The sequence below is a fragment of the Dicentrarchus labrax genome, unplaced genomic scaffold, assembly GCF_905237075.1.
Source record: "Dicentrarchus labrax unplaced genomic scaffold, dlabrax2021, whole genome shotgun sequence".
In the NCBI taxonomy this organism is placed as follows: Eukaryota; Metazoa; Chordata; class Actinopteri; family Moronidae; genus Dicentrarchus; species Dicentrarchus labrax.
The window spans coordinates 7974704-7989691 of NW_026136708.1; the positions used below are offsets into that span (position 1 = coordinate 7974704).

The following is a 14988-nucleotide window of genomic DNA, read 5'->3' on the forward strand; positions in this document are numbered from 1 at the left end:
AAAGCATTTGGGCATTAAAAATTCAACATTTCATTCCAGTTTGACTATTGAGGAAACTGTCAGCAAACACATTTCCCCGCTCATTTTCTCTGGCAGCAGAGGCTGAAGATGATTTCAATTTGGGTGCTGCTCCAATCCAGGTTTTCTCTAGTATTTTTATTCTATTAATATTTGGATATCTCATTGTTGTTATAGCTCTGATTATAAATATAGAACTAATACGCCTTTTCTGTGAATCCATGCACTGGATTGTTTCTCACCTGTCCCCTGACACAGAAATCAAATGCTTGCAGTCGTTGGTAAACTTCATCCCAGTGACAATCTCTGCAAAACAAAAAACATGGCAAAGTTAGTCATATTATGCTCCCTGGCAATGTAAGGTGATAGATAAAGTTCCCTACTGCTTCAAAAGTGTCATTTATTCACATCTCAGTTTGACATCATTAAATATGTGTATGTGAGGTTTAGGTGTGGGTTCTGTTACCAGAGTGTCCAAACATAGTGGCGACACACTCCCCAGTGTAGAAGTCAAAGATGCTGATGTTTTTATCGGAGCAGCTGGTGGCCACGTATTGACCTGACGGATCAAGCTGGACCTGCGAGGACAAAAGAGTTCTATAGTCAACGGACAGAATATATAGGAAGGGAAAGGTATTTATAGTGAGGTCTGTGGAGGGAAATGTTACCCTGAGCAGACTGCCATCCTCACTGAGTGATCCTTTGTAGACTTTCTTCTGTTTGCCACTGCTGATGTTGAAAATCCTGCAGTCAGGAAAGGGGAAAAAAAGTCATAAATAAAAAAAGAGTTTCTTCCATGATTTCCTTCTAATTTCTAACCCCATCAATCTTCAAAAACATGTGCCCACATGCTCACCTGATGCAGCGGTCCTGACAGCCAACAGCAGCGTACTTGCAGGTGGCGTCCACACTCATGTCGTACAGGGTGGTCTTCCTCACCATGTGGTGGGAACGCCTGAACTCTGTCCCTCTGTCAGTCTACAAAACAAGAATAAACATTGTCATGTCTGTGCTGAGGAGGAAGGCTGCTGTAGCTTTTAGTATTAGATTGGAAGAAACTTAGGGAAAGTGATTAAAAGATACAAACTAAAAATCAGCATTTGAAACACAACCAACGCTATAAAAGTCACATAAGCTGATATCTTCCATCTGCCTATTTGAATTGGTGCACAGTTGGTCTACTGGGTGTACCCTTCTGTTTCAGCATCTTCATGGATTCCCATTAAAATAATTAAAATGATTAACATTACAACTTAACCTTACAGCTCACTGATGGTTATCGTTATGCTTAATGACCCACTTAGGGAATATAATTTGATTACAACTAACAATTGACCTGACTGTGCAGTAAGTAAAGCTGACGAGACCTGACCTTTACATTCTGCATGTTTGTCCCTTATTTTCTGTCTCTGTTTCTAAAGTATTGCATGTATGTATACATAACATAGAAAGCTAAACAGATGCTGCAGTGGATACATGCATTTGTACTGTCTGGAAAGAAAGTAGCAAAGTTAACCTATGCATTCAGAGCTGAAAGCTGCAAGGATCGGTTTGAATCAATATCAATATGTGTAATTTAAAAGTTGGATTATACACATAGTTGATATGCTTAAAACCGCATGAACGTATTTGCCTCAGTTAAAGTCTGGCAGAATAAATATGCCTGGCAAAGATCCAATGTGAGTTAAAATAAGTCATATCATTTTTGAAGTTTAGTCTACAGAAACTCAGTGCATCCAATCATTCAGAAAAGACTATTACCGTTCATTCAGAACAGTTGAAAACACAGATAATGATAACAGACAGCATAGAGGATGCTCATTTACGTTCTGCGGGGAGCACAAACCTGTCACAACAAGTTTCTACAATGAATACTCCATAAATGTCTGGATCTTGGGGAGAAGTTTTACTGAAAACTAACAAGCCATTGTTTATTGTGCTTCACAATGTTCATGAGTCACTGCAGTGGCCTGAATCGTGTCTTAAGTTTAACAAGAATGCAGTAACTTATGCAACTCCGACCGAACAGAAAACGGTCCCAGAAACCCAGAAGCAGTCCTTTTTATTACATTTCGTTATACAACTTGCAGCCCATATGCTCCTTTTGTGGTTCATGCTGTAGAGTTTTATTCACAAACAGAAGCTAAAAGATTGCGTTACTGTTGTGCTGCACAATGAGTCCTTAATGTGAGGAATTAATGAACAATTTGAGCCAAAAGCAATGAAGCAGCAAATAATGCTGAACCAAGATTAGCTCCTTATTGTGTCTTTTATGGCCAGAAAGAATTATGAGATTATTTTGGGAAATATTTTTTGCTGTAGCAAGTTACTCTGCTGTTTAATCAGAGTCAGAAGAAACCAGTCATTTTACAGTGATTTTAAAATTGCTTTTAATATTGCTTTTATAAAATACTGAGCAAAATAAAGCAGTAACAATGAATATATATGAAAATTCATATGAATAGTTATTTTTGAAAATATGTTGAATCACTTTCTTGTCAAGAGTTGGATGAAAAGATCAATATCACTTATGTGTCTGTAGTACGGCAAATATGTAGCTGGAGCCAGCAGATGGCTAGCTTAGCTTAGCACAAAGACTGGAAACAGGGGGAACAGCTAGCCTGGCTAGCTACATGTCATTTTTACATTTTGTTTTTTGTACAGAATAAACAAACAAGAGGTAACTATCAATTAGTGAGTTTTAAAGGTGCTAGTAGGCGGATTGATTTTGTTTCCCTCCGTTTTCAGTCCTTGTGCTAAGCTAAATATGTTCTGTACGGACAGATTGAGAGTGGCATCAATCTTCTCATCAAACTCTCAGCAAAAAAAGCTAATCATCAGTATTACATAAAATATAGTTATAGTTTAGGTATATGATTGTGATTTTCAGTTGGTGCATTCATATTTTCATAGTCACTTATGCACATTTCTGTGTTTACTGGATATTCTATAACCGATTCCACCTGTGGAAAGATGCATGCTTGATGATGGGAGCTGGTGGATTGAATCTTGATCTGACATGTCTTACCTTGTATGCAGTGCGGAAATAGATGCTCTTGTCTGCTCCACAGCTGATCATCCTCACCTTGTTGTCATTGGCTGAAGAACAAAGACCATTTTTCAGTGATGACTATTTTGAACTTTACAAAAATTAGTTATTAAGGCCTGTAGGCAATGCCAAAAATATGCTAGTCTTCACCAGTCAGCTACAAACTAGTATTTTCAAAAGAATTCACAATCTAAAGAAAACCCAGACTAAATAAATTAATAAAATTCAAAATCAAAGAGAAGAAAAGGCTTTGCTTATAACAAACAGAGCTCTACCTGACTACATATATATATAGTTGTCGTCTATTATTTAAACAAGCAGTGCTGCAAGTGAAATAAAGGAGGGACTTTGTGTGGGACTGAATGGAGATGAAAGCTTGGATTAAGAAAAGATTAGCTGTCAGATGTTGAAATCGTCTCAAGTGGCTCACCAGCAAAGCGGACGGCTGTTATGGATGAAGAGTGCTCGTCGAGTGTCTGCACCAGACTGTAGTCGTCCCCAGCATCCAAGACATGGATCAGACGGTCCCTGCTAGCTGTGGCCAGCAGCTTCAGACCTGACAGTAATAAGGCAGCTTAATCACATATCGCATAAACAATGCACATATATTCTTCAAGCATGATCACTGACAAATACACACACACATACACACACACACACACACACACACACACACACACACACACACACACACACACACACACACACACACACTGACCAGTTTCTGGTTTACTGTATTCAAGACAGAGGATCTCAGCATCATGTGCCTCCACTTTGAGAATCTCCTCCATGCTGCAGAGGTCATGAACCCTGCAGAATATAAATTCACATTTTTCAGCATAGAGGCCACCTCAGTCAGTCAGTCATCACTCTCAATTTATGCCTTCTTGTCCTACCTCAGCATCCCGTTGCGATCCCCAGATGCCAGGTGTTTGCCGTCTGGACTGACACAGATGGTCCGGATGCCCGTCTTGCTTTCTGCTGCCTGTCCGTCCCCTGGTTTCTCTGCATTCGCATTATTTGTACATTCTTGATCCAGCAAGGCACTAGTGTTTCCATCTATGTGAATTATATTCAGGAGATCCTGCAAATCAATGGGGAATAGAGAAATCAGCAAATCCCATCAAAGGGAGAATTTGGACTTCTGAATTGTCAATAAAAAAATGTTGTACCACATTAAGACATGCAGCATGTGTGAAGTCAAACTTACACTGCTGAGGATGTTCTGAGAATGTGTCCAATCGTTCATGTGCCACAGTCTGATGGTGTTATCAGCCGAGCAAGTAAGGAATGCACCTGATGACAGCCCAGCACCCAGCTCCCCAGGAACATCTGGGAACATCTGAGGAAGGGCAGGAGAATAGGTGTTTAGTTGGGTGGAGGTTCAGCCAATTATTCATTATTAATTAATTATTAATTATAGTCAGAATCACTGCTTAAAAGATATCTATAATGCAGTTTTACAATAAAGTATGAATTGCATTTTTTGCTAATAATTAGCAAGTTAAAAACTGACACACACAAGTATAATAATATATACCCTATTTAATGTAATAAAGTGACAAAATCTAATAACATTATCCATTATTGTTTCACAAACTGGTCCGCGTTCACTAGCCTTATCAACGGCCCAATTTTGGCATCAAAGTGGTATTGATTAATCCCCCTATGTTTTCCGAATCAGTAGTCTAATCAATGCCCAACATTCAATCCACTGTATAAATATTAACTACACACTGAATCAGGGGCTGGTTTGAGACGTGTCAACATGCTTAAAGAAGTGTGTATCATTCACTTTCTCCTTCCTGTTTACCTCCAGGTCCCCGACACTGGCAGCATGGAAGAGGGCAGAGTGCACCTTCCCCACCCTGTTGACATCTCTCACATCCCACACATACAAACTGTGGTCATTATACACACAGCTGAGCCAGTGGCTGATGGGGTCGTAGGTAACAGCGATGGTGTCTGGGTAACGGGCGTCTGTCTTAGTGGAAAATAGGTGGCTGAAAAGAGATTGGGACACATTTTTAAAGATCATGGAATAACAGCAACAGATGTTTTCTAAAAAATAGTACATTTTGATCAGGGGCGTGTGAGGCCTACTGGGGCTGAGCTGTGTTTGTGGGCCTTCTTCCTCAGTTACTAGATAATATATCAGTAATACTGTTCATAAACACAGTGTAAAAATTGCTAAAAGTATGTCTAATGAATCATAGAAAATCAGAACACTGGTTCACAATTTATAATTTTAAGCCCTGTATAATATGTATTTCATATCACTTATATAGTAACTTATAGTTTTGCTTTGTTGTATTTACACCTGGTAGCGTAAATATCTTTCATTTATCATACAATAGCCTTTTGTAGCTGTTCAACTGTAAGTTTATGATATTTTTCTCATATGATACCAATCTAATATTATGTGATAGTCTATGCATTCAGTTCAGAGTCTCTCCAGATAACAGAGAGGAGATTTGTGTGCTAGTACTGGCTAACCTGCCAACAACACAAAAAACACTTCACAAAAAAGCTTCTCTGCCTTAAAGTGTGCACCTGATTTTTTTATCGATTTTGCAATAGCTCAGCCTTTGTAGACTGTACAACAGTGTCCCTGGAAAAATAAATTGCACTCATTCAAAATAAGACACAGATTTATGTAAAATGTACAGTATTTCTGTAATGTAATGTAATGTAATGTAAATAACTAAATCAAGCATTTTTGAAAAATCTTTTCACCCAGTGTTTTATGATCTAGAAGACTAAATTACCACCAAGTCCACCAAAACACAAAGGCAAAACTATGGTCAGGGGACCCCTTTGGGGGTACCAGACAGACAACACTGCAGGAACAACAGAGTGCAGAATAGAGGGGTAGAGACAAACAGCAGATGAATAACCCACTGCATGATATAAAATCAGATTTTTAAATATATTTTAAGCCTGTAAAATTATGATAGAATACTGATAATTACAGTTATATTGGCTTTAAAAAAAGGAATGAAGCTGCTTTATAGGGCCATTATCGACTTGAAATAAGAAACATTAAGAAGTTATTGAGAGAGTGAAATAGTGCCACTTGAGACAGGACACACTATAAATAGAGAGCAATTGATCCTGCAGTGGATCCCTGCCAAGGAAAGGCTGTGTTACTCCTGAGCTTTTTTCTCACCTGGCCTCTCTGGCGGCCGAGATGTCAGAGCCGAGGGGGTGCGGCAACGGCAGGGTGCAGACAAAGTGCAGGTCAACAGAGCTGAAGGCTCGCACCGTTCCATCCGCACATCCACAGAAGATGGTATCTTCAGACAGAGACAGAGACTGGGCCACGCCCGTCTGCAAGACAAGACACGAAAGGCACATCAGCTCATTTCACAGCTCTATCACTCACAGATGCAAATAGAATCAATTATAATGAAGTGGAGGTGAGTCCACAACAGTCCTGCCTGTCACTAATGATTGCAGTGCGTCCTTATTGGAATACTTCCCAACACATCCTGTACTTGTCCTCGTCCCTGTTGCTAATCCCTCTTTGATCCTCTGACAGAAGGCAGGAGCAGGACCCACACACCTTCATCTTCACCTCTTGATTAAACACCACAGCTGGATGCTAACCATATGCACTACTGGTGGTACAGCACTCACTAATGGATACATAAACATACTGTATATTTAACACTGGTAAAGGTAAATAAGACGAGTGAAATGTCCCATTAATGATGCAGATGCTTCATAAAAAACCAGCATTGCAGCATTTAGGGCCTTTCAAAGTAACAAATCTGATCTTCTGCAATTAATGATTAATGAGTTAGTTTTTAACCCTCGTCAATGTCAATCTTAAAGGAATAGCCAGCAAAAAAGGGTTGTTCTGAAGATAGAAAAGGGACTTCAACTCCAATAACTACTGAAGCAAAGCATGATTGGCACAAACTTTAAACATTTTAAAACATAAAAAAACGAGTGTATTTTTTAAAGACATATTTCAGCATTTGTATAAGTATGCTTATTTACTATTTAAGATCAATACCACTCATATCAGTGTGTTAAATATACTACAGCCAAAGACAGGGCTAGCAGCTAGCCTGGCCGGTCAAAAAAGGTACAAAAAAAAAATCAAAAATACCGGTTCCCATAAAACCACAACAAATAATAATTTAAATAATACATAATCCTATTACATTTTAATGAATCTTTATTTCAGAGATATCACCTTTGTGGTTGAAATACAGTAATGAACGTTAGCACCCACATTAGGTGGAATGAGACAAATCAATACCTCGTTGAATAATTGATTACATTTAAAAGTAGTGGTAGCTAAAGAGCCCAAACAATGTCAGTGTTGGATACTTCCTGTGTGTCACTCACCCGTAGGTCCACCCACTTGTCCAGCATCCTCTTGCTGTTAAACTCACACAGCAGGCCAGAGGAGGTGATGCAGAAGGTGGAGTCAGATGTAGAGCCTTGTCCACAGGCCACATCACAGAAGAAGTTGTTCCTCAGCTCTCCCAGAAGCCCTGAGCGGCCCAGCAGAGGAACAGGAGCACTGGCCTAAATACCGCAGAGGGGTGAGGGTTAGTTCAGACTGGAGTGCTTAAAGCAGAATAGTGGTTACAGCTACTATTTCAGCTTATGTCGACATTTCCATCTCAAGTCTTTTGAAATGTGTGCAATTGTATGTTTTATTTGTATTATTTCCAAAGTAGAAATTTATGGTGTGAAAGCTATCAAAGGTTTTTTTTAATTGAATACGCAGTAAGCAGTTGTGAAGGAAACTGTGTAAAGCTCACTGATGTGAACACACTCAGCTCTGGAACGGTGAAAGAGGAAGTATGACAAAACCAAACTCCCAGTTAACTGTGATAGTTTTCAGGTTAACAATTTTCAAGGAGATGACCTTTTTTCATACTGTGTCAAAATGCTTGCTTCTAAAATCCAAGCAGCACTAAAGCAAAAGGAAGCCTGCAACTTCTTTTTCAACGTATTAATATACCCAACATTGTCCTTTAATACCTTGCTGGCCTTGCCGTGGTCTAGATACCAGAACTTGACATGTCTGTTCCCCACAGTGACAAAGTAGGAGCTGTCCTCAGAGAAAGACACACCTGTCACCTTACTGGACACCTTGTTGGCAGCCACTACTACATCTTTCTGCAAGGGAACAACACAACAATACAAGTTAGAATTATTGCCTTCTTAGAGCGCAAGCACATTGAGATTTTCTACTACAAAATGTCTGGGCAGATCCAGGAGTTTGCTTCTGTTTCCAGTCTTCATGCTATGCCAACCAGCTGCTGAGATTGGTATTAATCATAAACTTCATAGTGAGCCAAACCTTCCACGCCCAGACGTTGACCATCATGTCGTGCTGGTTTCCCACACTGACGATGTATTTGCTGTTGGGGGAGAAAGCCACGCAGGAGACGCCATATTTGTGTGTCTGAAGCTCCGCCACCTGTCTACGTTCTGCCACGTCCCACAGTCGGACAGCTGGAAGGTGACCGCTCTGGTGAAAAGGAAAGAGGGTTGTGGATGGGAGAGGGAGTAACAGGGTTAATTAAGAGAGAACAGTCCATCGTTATTAAAGAAAGGGCTCATTCTGATGTCTCAGCGCTGTATCGTGACCAGGTTTTTTTTGTCATCAATCTGTAAATCCACTGGATCAGGCAACACATCGTAGTCACCTGTCAGTTCAGTCTCTCCAGCTCTCTAAGAGATAATCCTCTCACTCACTCACTGTATAGTTACTTGTCCTTCGACCTGTTCACATAATTCTCTCTCGAAGATCAGAAGGTCCTCAGGCTATTTGTGTAGTCTCTTATTTTAATATGGTAGAATGACCTTTCAAAGGTCAGAGTTAGTAGGTGAGAGAAGAGGCAGCCTGAAGGACGCTGCAGATGGATGACATTCAACTTAGGAATGAGCTGCATACAAAGGAGACTGAAGGAAAAAAGAAAGAGAAATAAAAAAGACATGCACGTCTGTTGCCGGCCTGTCCTTGATGTTAATTAGCTTCTGTTTGGTGAATGAGTGTGTGTGAGGGAGATATCTTGTAAGAGTATGCATCGCGAATATTTTAAACTCTTCTCTTCTTTCAAGGCTCTCAGCTTTGATCACAGAAACAAAACAGGTAAACAGAGAACATAATAATTCTGGTTGCTGACTATAATACAGTTGGTTTGGAAGACTGACCTGCAAACGTGTATACATTTAGTGGTTTAATAAGAAAATCAGCATTTGGTTTCTTTTAAATGGCAGCAGAACAGGCGATTCTCATAGTATTTGGTCTTTTGAACTTTGGTCTCTGCCGTCATGGCAACTACTCATCCACTTACACAGGGAAGTCTTTAATCGGCTTGGATTGGCTTGGGGCGGATTAAGATAGTGTGTTGTGTTGAGGCGCACACTGCAACTACAACATAACTGCAGATGCTTGAGAACTTTACAGTCCTGGGCCCCATTACTATAGGCCTACATCCTGCTGGGATGTTCTCAATGAAACTGTACAGCTGCAGCCTAGAAGGATCCAATTGGCTAAACACACTAGTTCTATGGGATTATGAACCTGATGAAGGATAATGGGAAGAAAGCCTGGACAAGGAAAAAGGAGGTGAAAAAAAAGACAACTGTAGAGCCAAAGAATAAGGCAGGTTGACAATATAAGACTCACCTCTCCTGTGACCAAGTACTTGCCATCAGGGGAGAAAGACAGAGCTGTGATGGTCTTTCTGTGAAAAATGAGATAAATAGAGAAAGACAGCTCAGAGTGAGTCATGTAGTTTTTACAGTTTATTGTTGCCCTGTTTAAATGCAGATTGTACTCGTGTTCAACTCACCTTGACGTGATAATGTGATGCTGTCTGTTCTTTTTGGGGTTCAGGAGGACGACCACACACCTACACAAGGAACGATATTATCAACATTCACCATACGAGTTATGTTTGCATACATACCTCAACTGAAAACATGTACTCCTAGTACTGAGGTAATAGTTTTGTGTAAGTGGAAAATTTCCATTGCCAACATTCAAGTGTTTTTGTGTCTATTTAGTCAAGGTGTTTGCAAGAAATGCAAACACTTGTCCAACACGTTTTCAGATCAGCAAATTAATAATTGAACTCTCTTTTCACATTGCATACTTGCAGCAAAGCTTACAGATGCTTACTGATTAGACACTATGGCCTTATAAACATCTAGACTCTGATGTAACACAGGAATTCATATAGCATTACTCTAATAGCAACTAATATGCTGAGAGTTAAGCCAAAGTTTATTAATCTCAGTTGATCTGCAATTGAACTTTATTCTGTGACCTGTTTAAATATTTTCATGAAGATTACTTACATCAAGAAATACAATAACGCAGTTCTCTTTCATGCATTTACTCTTCTGGGCACTCATTTCATAATATATTTATTAACTCTGAACACACTGAAGCACTGATTTAAAGCTGGGTCATATTAAGGTTGTAGCAGGTTGTAGTCATAAAGTAGCATGAGGCAACGTAGCGTCACAGTCACCAAAATGCATGTGACCATATTTCAGGTGCACCAGTGGAAAAAAAATTACAATTATTTAATATTTCAAAAGGGACAAACTCTTCTTAACTTTCTTGCCGAGGGTTAAATGAAAGAACTGATGCCACTCCGATGTATTGGTGCTAAATATAAACCGACAGTGGGTTAGTTTAGCTAACATAAAGACTTGTAACAGGAGGAAACAGCTAGCCTTGCCCTGTCCAAAAGTAACAACATTCACCTAATATGACACAATAATACCAACAGGATATAATGTGAGCTTTAGAGGGTGCTGCTAGGTGGATTCTATTACGTTTGAACAGAGAAAGGCTAACCGTTTCCCTGTTTACAACTTTTATGCTAAGCTAAGCTGATCATCTTCTGGTGGGTCAATTTTACCACACAGACAGACAATGTATTTCCCCAAAAACTAAACTTTTAAGGAGAATAATCTGAAAAATGACTACAAAATATGAAATACAAACTGCATGGAAAGGAGGAAATAAACTCTCATTGGTACTAAACATATCATTACCCACCTTTGTATCAGTGTTTTGATTGGTGGGGATTCCAATGCTACAAAGTAAAAGTCCTGTCTTGCGTCATGAAGTGTTTATGTTATATACTGTCTGTCCCCTGTGATCCATCCACCTTTCATTCTTTTCCATATTTAAATAATACAACCACAACCATATTGTTTCCTGCTAACTTCCTCTTGACTTCCTTTTTAAGAGCGGCACAAAGACCAATGATCCACCTGTTTGTGAGCGGTTCTTTAGCTCCGTGCCAGGAAACTGGGCTCCTGGTACCACAGCTTGTGCAGATTTAAACTGAGACAACAGGTGGATTTCCAGACTGTGCACAATTTTGGAAGTATAAAGCTTGCAAAATGACAGTCAGACCCAGACATGCACACATACACACAACTACACGCCCACATATGTGCACAGGAATGCCTGCACACACACACAGACGTTGCGTTCTCTCTCACAGACACACAATGGCAAACACACACTCCTTGACAAAACAATACACTAAACAGCCATTGACCTTCTTAGTATTAATACAGCTTTGTCAGAAGATTTGAGAACAACACAAAAGAGGCTCAGTTCGCTGGGTGCTGCAGCTCTGGCCCCCGAAGCATCGCCACTGTAGATCTAAATCCTCCACTGTGCAGATTTTTGAAAAATATAAAAAATTGCACTGAGCAAGATGACACAACCAGGGTCACTGTTTGCACAGAATGAACAATACTACACAACTCTCTTTACATCACTGCATCACAGAGAGATCCTCCCTGAGGATGGAATAAAAAGAAGCTTTGGAGTTTCACTGACGAGAAAGCCCACAGAGCTCTCCTCCTCACTTCCTGTGAGATTGTGCAAAGATAACACACACAGAAATTTGCACACTGAGCATCTGCATGAGGTAGATATGATAAGGAAGTTGCAAGTGCATGGACTGTTAATAAGTCAAAGGTCAGACGTTGAGATATGGACGCTTACCCTGCAGGATAGGCCACTAGTCCAGATCGGGGGTCACAGGCCAGACCGCTGTTTCCTGAAGCGGTGATTCCAAGCACCTTCTCCAAAGTCACCTGGAGAGAGGCAAAGCTTGGATTTTTTTTTTTGTGTTGCTTGTTTGAGGATTTCCTCACAGAGAGAAGTGAAAATAGAGCTGACAGACACAGGGATAAATGCTGAGCTCAGACCAGCAGTGATGTAACTAAGCACCATCGTCAATGAATCAAAGACAGAAATAGATTGGTATGGTTAAAACATGTGAAGATGAAGGTTCAACTAATGCCTCCACTCAGTAGTTCTGCTGTTTCCAGTGTTTCCAGAAAACACTAACTTTCATTTCATTTTTAAGATACAAAAAAAAACAAATTATAACAATTATCTCCCTGGAGTGTGATTATTCCGACATGTGACCAGATCTAAAATATTAGTGATTTATAAGATGCAGGCCTGCATTTGCTCTATGTCTACTTCTTTCCTCTGTGATATATTATTCCATTGCATTGACGAGGTTCACGTGCAGCAGAGGTTTGTTGTCTTCGTCCCAAACATCAAACGACAAGCTTGAAACCAAAATATATTATATGTAATAGAATTATTTCATCTTTTGGGTATAAGAGACGGAAAAGATCAGATTTAACCCAGTTATTAAACTGTAGACGTGACAGAAGGCGAGTCCTGCTGTCTGGCTGTCATGGGAATTATAAAGCAGCTGTGAGGTGTCATTGATTAGCCTGGACTGAGTAAAATGGTGTCACGTGTGAAATATATTTCTAGTTTGTAGGCCCCTTTTATTAAACAGCTTAATAAATTATTTACTAGCTTTAATATATTAGTTATAAACCATTCTTAAGAACAAGTTGTGGGTTGTGAATAACCCCATTTACTAGTGTCTATACTTTCTATTTGGTAATAATGCATATATAAATGTTAGTTATCCATTAATAAATGCTTAATAAAGTTGTTAATGAATAGATTTTCGGTCCAAACTGTCCACTTAAAACACTTTTTTCACATATCTCTGAAGCATAAGTAAATAATGTATTAATATTAATAAAGCCATTAGTTATATACACCCTTTATTGAGGGAGCCTTGTTATTCAGGTATCCTGTTGTACCTGTAGCATTGTCTACATGCTCCCTATGATAATTCATGCAAAATATCTACGGTAGATTTCTATTACACTACAAATACAAGTGCAGCCTAGATCATTCTCTAATCATGAAGTTGTTTTACTCAGACATTAAAGCTGTTCTACTTTAAAGAGGGATTGATGTCAAACATACCTTGCTGGAGAGACTCTCCGTCCTGTTCTTCTTGTGCTTGGCTGAGGGAGAACGCAGCAACTTCCTGATGCGACTTTTAATGGTGAATCCATCTCCTGGCATTGTGTTTGCGGCTCTGTGGCAGTGCTCTGTGAACTGCTGACCGTCCGCTGTGACAAGCCACCAGCAGCCGAGTGTGCATGCAGCAGGCTGAGGAAGGAGAATGAGCGCCTGTAATGATCCTCCCACCACCGGAGACTTACTACAGAGGTTTACAAAGTCGGACAGTGTCCCCGCTGCTGGGACATGTGGACGTTAATCTCTTGAGTGGGTTTACTGTTCTGCAGTCTTCTGTCGCTTCACATCAAGGGCTTCTCCTGCAGCTACCCACCACTTCTGGACTGATGTCGCCTTGTCTCAGAACTGCAAATTGCACCGACAAGAGTGGGAAAAAATCAACCTCTCTTAAACTGTTTGCCTGCCTGACATCACCAGTTTAATCTGCACTGGTCTCATGATTACATCAATGATTGCTTTTGTTGCTGTTGAACCTAATTGATTTGATAGGATTAGAAAAAGACAGGCCCTGAGGCTGAATGGCGGATGTTTGGGTACTATAACTTTTTGTTTGGCTGCTGATTGGGCGATAAAAGCTATACTTCAGACGCATTAAGGCCCATTTGTTCTTTTATATGCTCAAGTTAAAGTATATATCTGAGGTTTACAATACCTCATATAATGTTCAAAGAAATAATATATATTGTCTATTATTCATTATCATCTGAAGTCAGGTTGGGACATTATTTACACTGTGATGAGTTTAACGCATACTATTTTTTGCGTTGGACCACGTGGTTTCCACGGATAAACTTCCGTCAGAATAGACCACGCCCCGCGATGACACCGGACCAATCACAATCGAGATATATAAACCTAGACGTTTATCACAAACGTTCATTTACTCCCAGTACATTTAATGCCATCTAATTCACCATCCACTCCCATTCTGGCTCTGGAGCTAACATAAAAGGTGGAGGACAAAATATTAATATGACTTAAAATTATGAAGATGATTTATTATTATAATGATGAAGGTGGTTAGCCTATACTACACTCTCACACACAAGGCTTCAGCAGTCTGAAAAACTCAGATCAAGTGGACATCTTCCAAAGCTGCAGTGTGTTTAGCATTATAGTCTGTCTCATATTAGCTGCAGATAAACGGATTATATGTTTGCACAAAACAAGGACTGTAGATTTTGTTCCCCAACGCCAGTTAACATCAAATGACGCAGTAACTTAACTCATAATCCTCGTCTGGACAGCAAAATTAAATTTGCGTATATCATCCTGAAGTTAGTATTATAAGTCTTTCATTTTAAAAACATAAAATATATCTCACTAAATAATAATCATAATCATTTATTTGACATGCCTTTGAAAATAAGATCAGGACCTCGTTGGAACAGCAGGATTAAATGGGGTCAGTTTCTTCTTAAATGAAACATTTTATGCCAGGCTGCCTGTTTTAGCACCTTTAAGTGCATTAATGTGGATCCTTTTATAGCAGACAACTGTGCTTTGAATCCATATTTATCAGTTACATTTTCCAACCTTTCTGGCAGGC

General features: G+C 39.7%; 1 protein-coding gene across 3 annotated transcripts in view; it reads right to left on the reverse strand.

The window, feature by feature from the left end:
* LOC127368605 (mitogen-activated protein kinase-binding protein 1-like) overlaps nucleotides 1-13810 on the reverse strand; it is a 24643-nt gene extending 10833 nt beyond the window's left edge. For all 3 annotated transcript variants that reach the window (XM_051409581.1, XM_051409580.1, XM_051409579.1), the window contains exons 1-18: nucleotides 13383-13810; nucleotides 12081-12172; nucleotides 9895-9954; nucleotides 9729-9786; nucleotides 8394-8564; nucleotides 8072-8209; nucleotides 7427-7609; nucleotides 6237-6397; nucleotides 4881-5070; nucleotides 4278-4409; nucleotides 3964-4151; nucleotides 3786-3877; nucleotides 3498-3623; nucleotides 3047-3117; nucleotides 875-996; nucleotides 687-762; nucleotides 485-596; nucleotides 261-324 (exon numbers count right to left, since the gene is read on the reverse strand). In XM_051409581.1, the coding sequence (XP_051265541.1) occupies nucleotides 261-324; nucleotides 485-596; nucleotides 687-762; nucleotides 875-996; nucleotides 3047-3117; nucleotides 3498-3623; nucleotides 3786-3877; nucleotides 3964-4151; nucleotides 4278-4409; nucleotides 4881-5070; nucleotides 6237-6397; nucleotides 7427-7609; nucleotides 8072-8209; nucleotides 8394-8564; nucleotides 9729-9786; nucleotides 9895-9954; nucleotides 12081-12172; nucleotides 13383-13484 (2138 nt within the window). In that variant the 5' untranslated portion in view covers nucleotides 13485-13810. The remainder of the gene's footprint in view (nucleotides 1-260; nucleotides 325-484; nucleotides 597-686; nucleotides 763-874; nucleotides 997-3046; nucleotides 3118-3497; nucleotides 3624-3785; nucleotides 3878-3963; nucleotides 4152-4277; nucleotides 4410-4880; nucleotides 5071-6236; nucleotides 6398-7426; nucleotides 7610-8071; nucleotides 8210-8393; nucleotides 8565-9728; nucleotides 9787-9894; nucleotides 9955-12080; nucleotides 12173-13382) is intronic.
* Between the last annotated feature and the right edge of the window lie 1178 nt (nucleotides 13811-14988).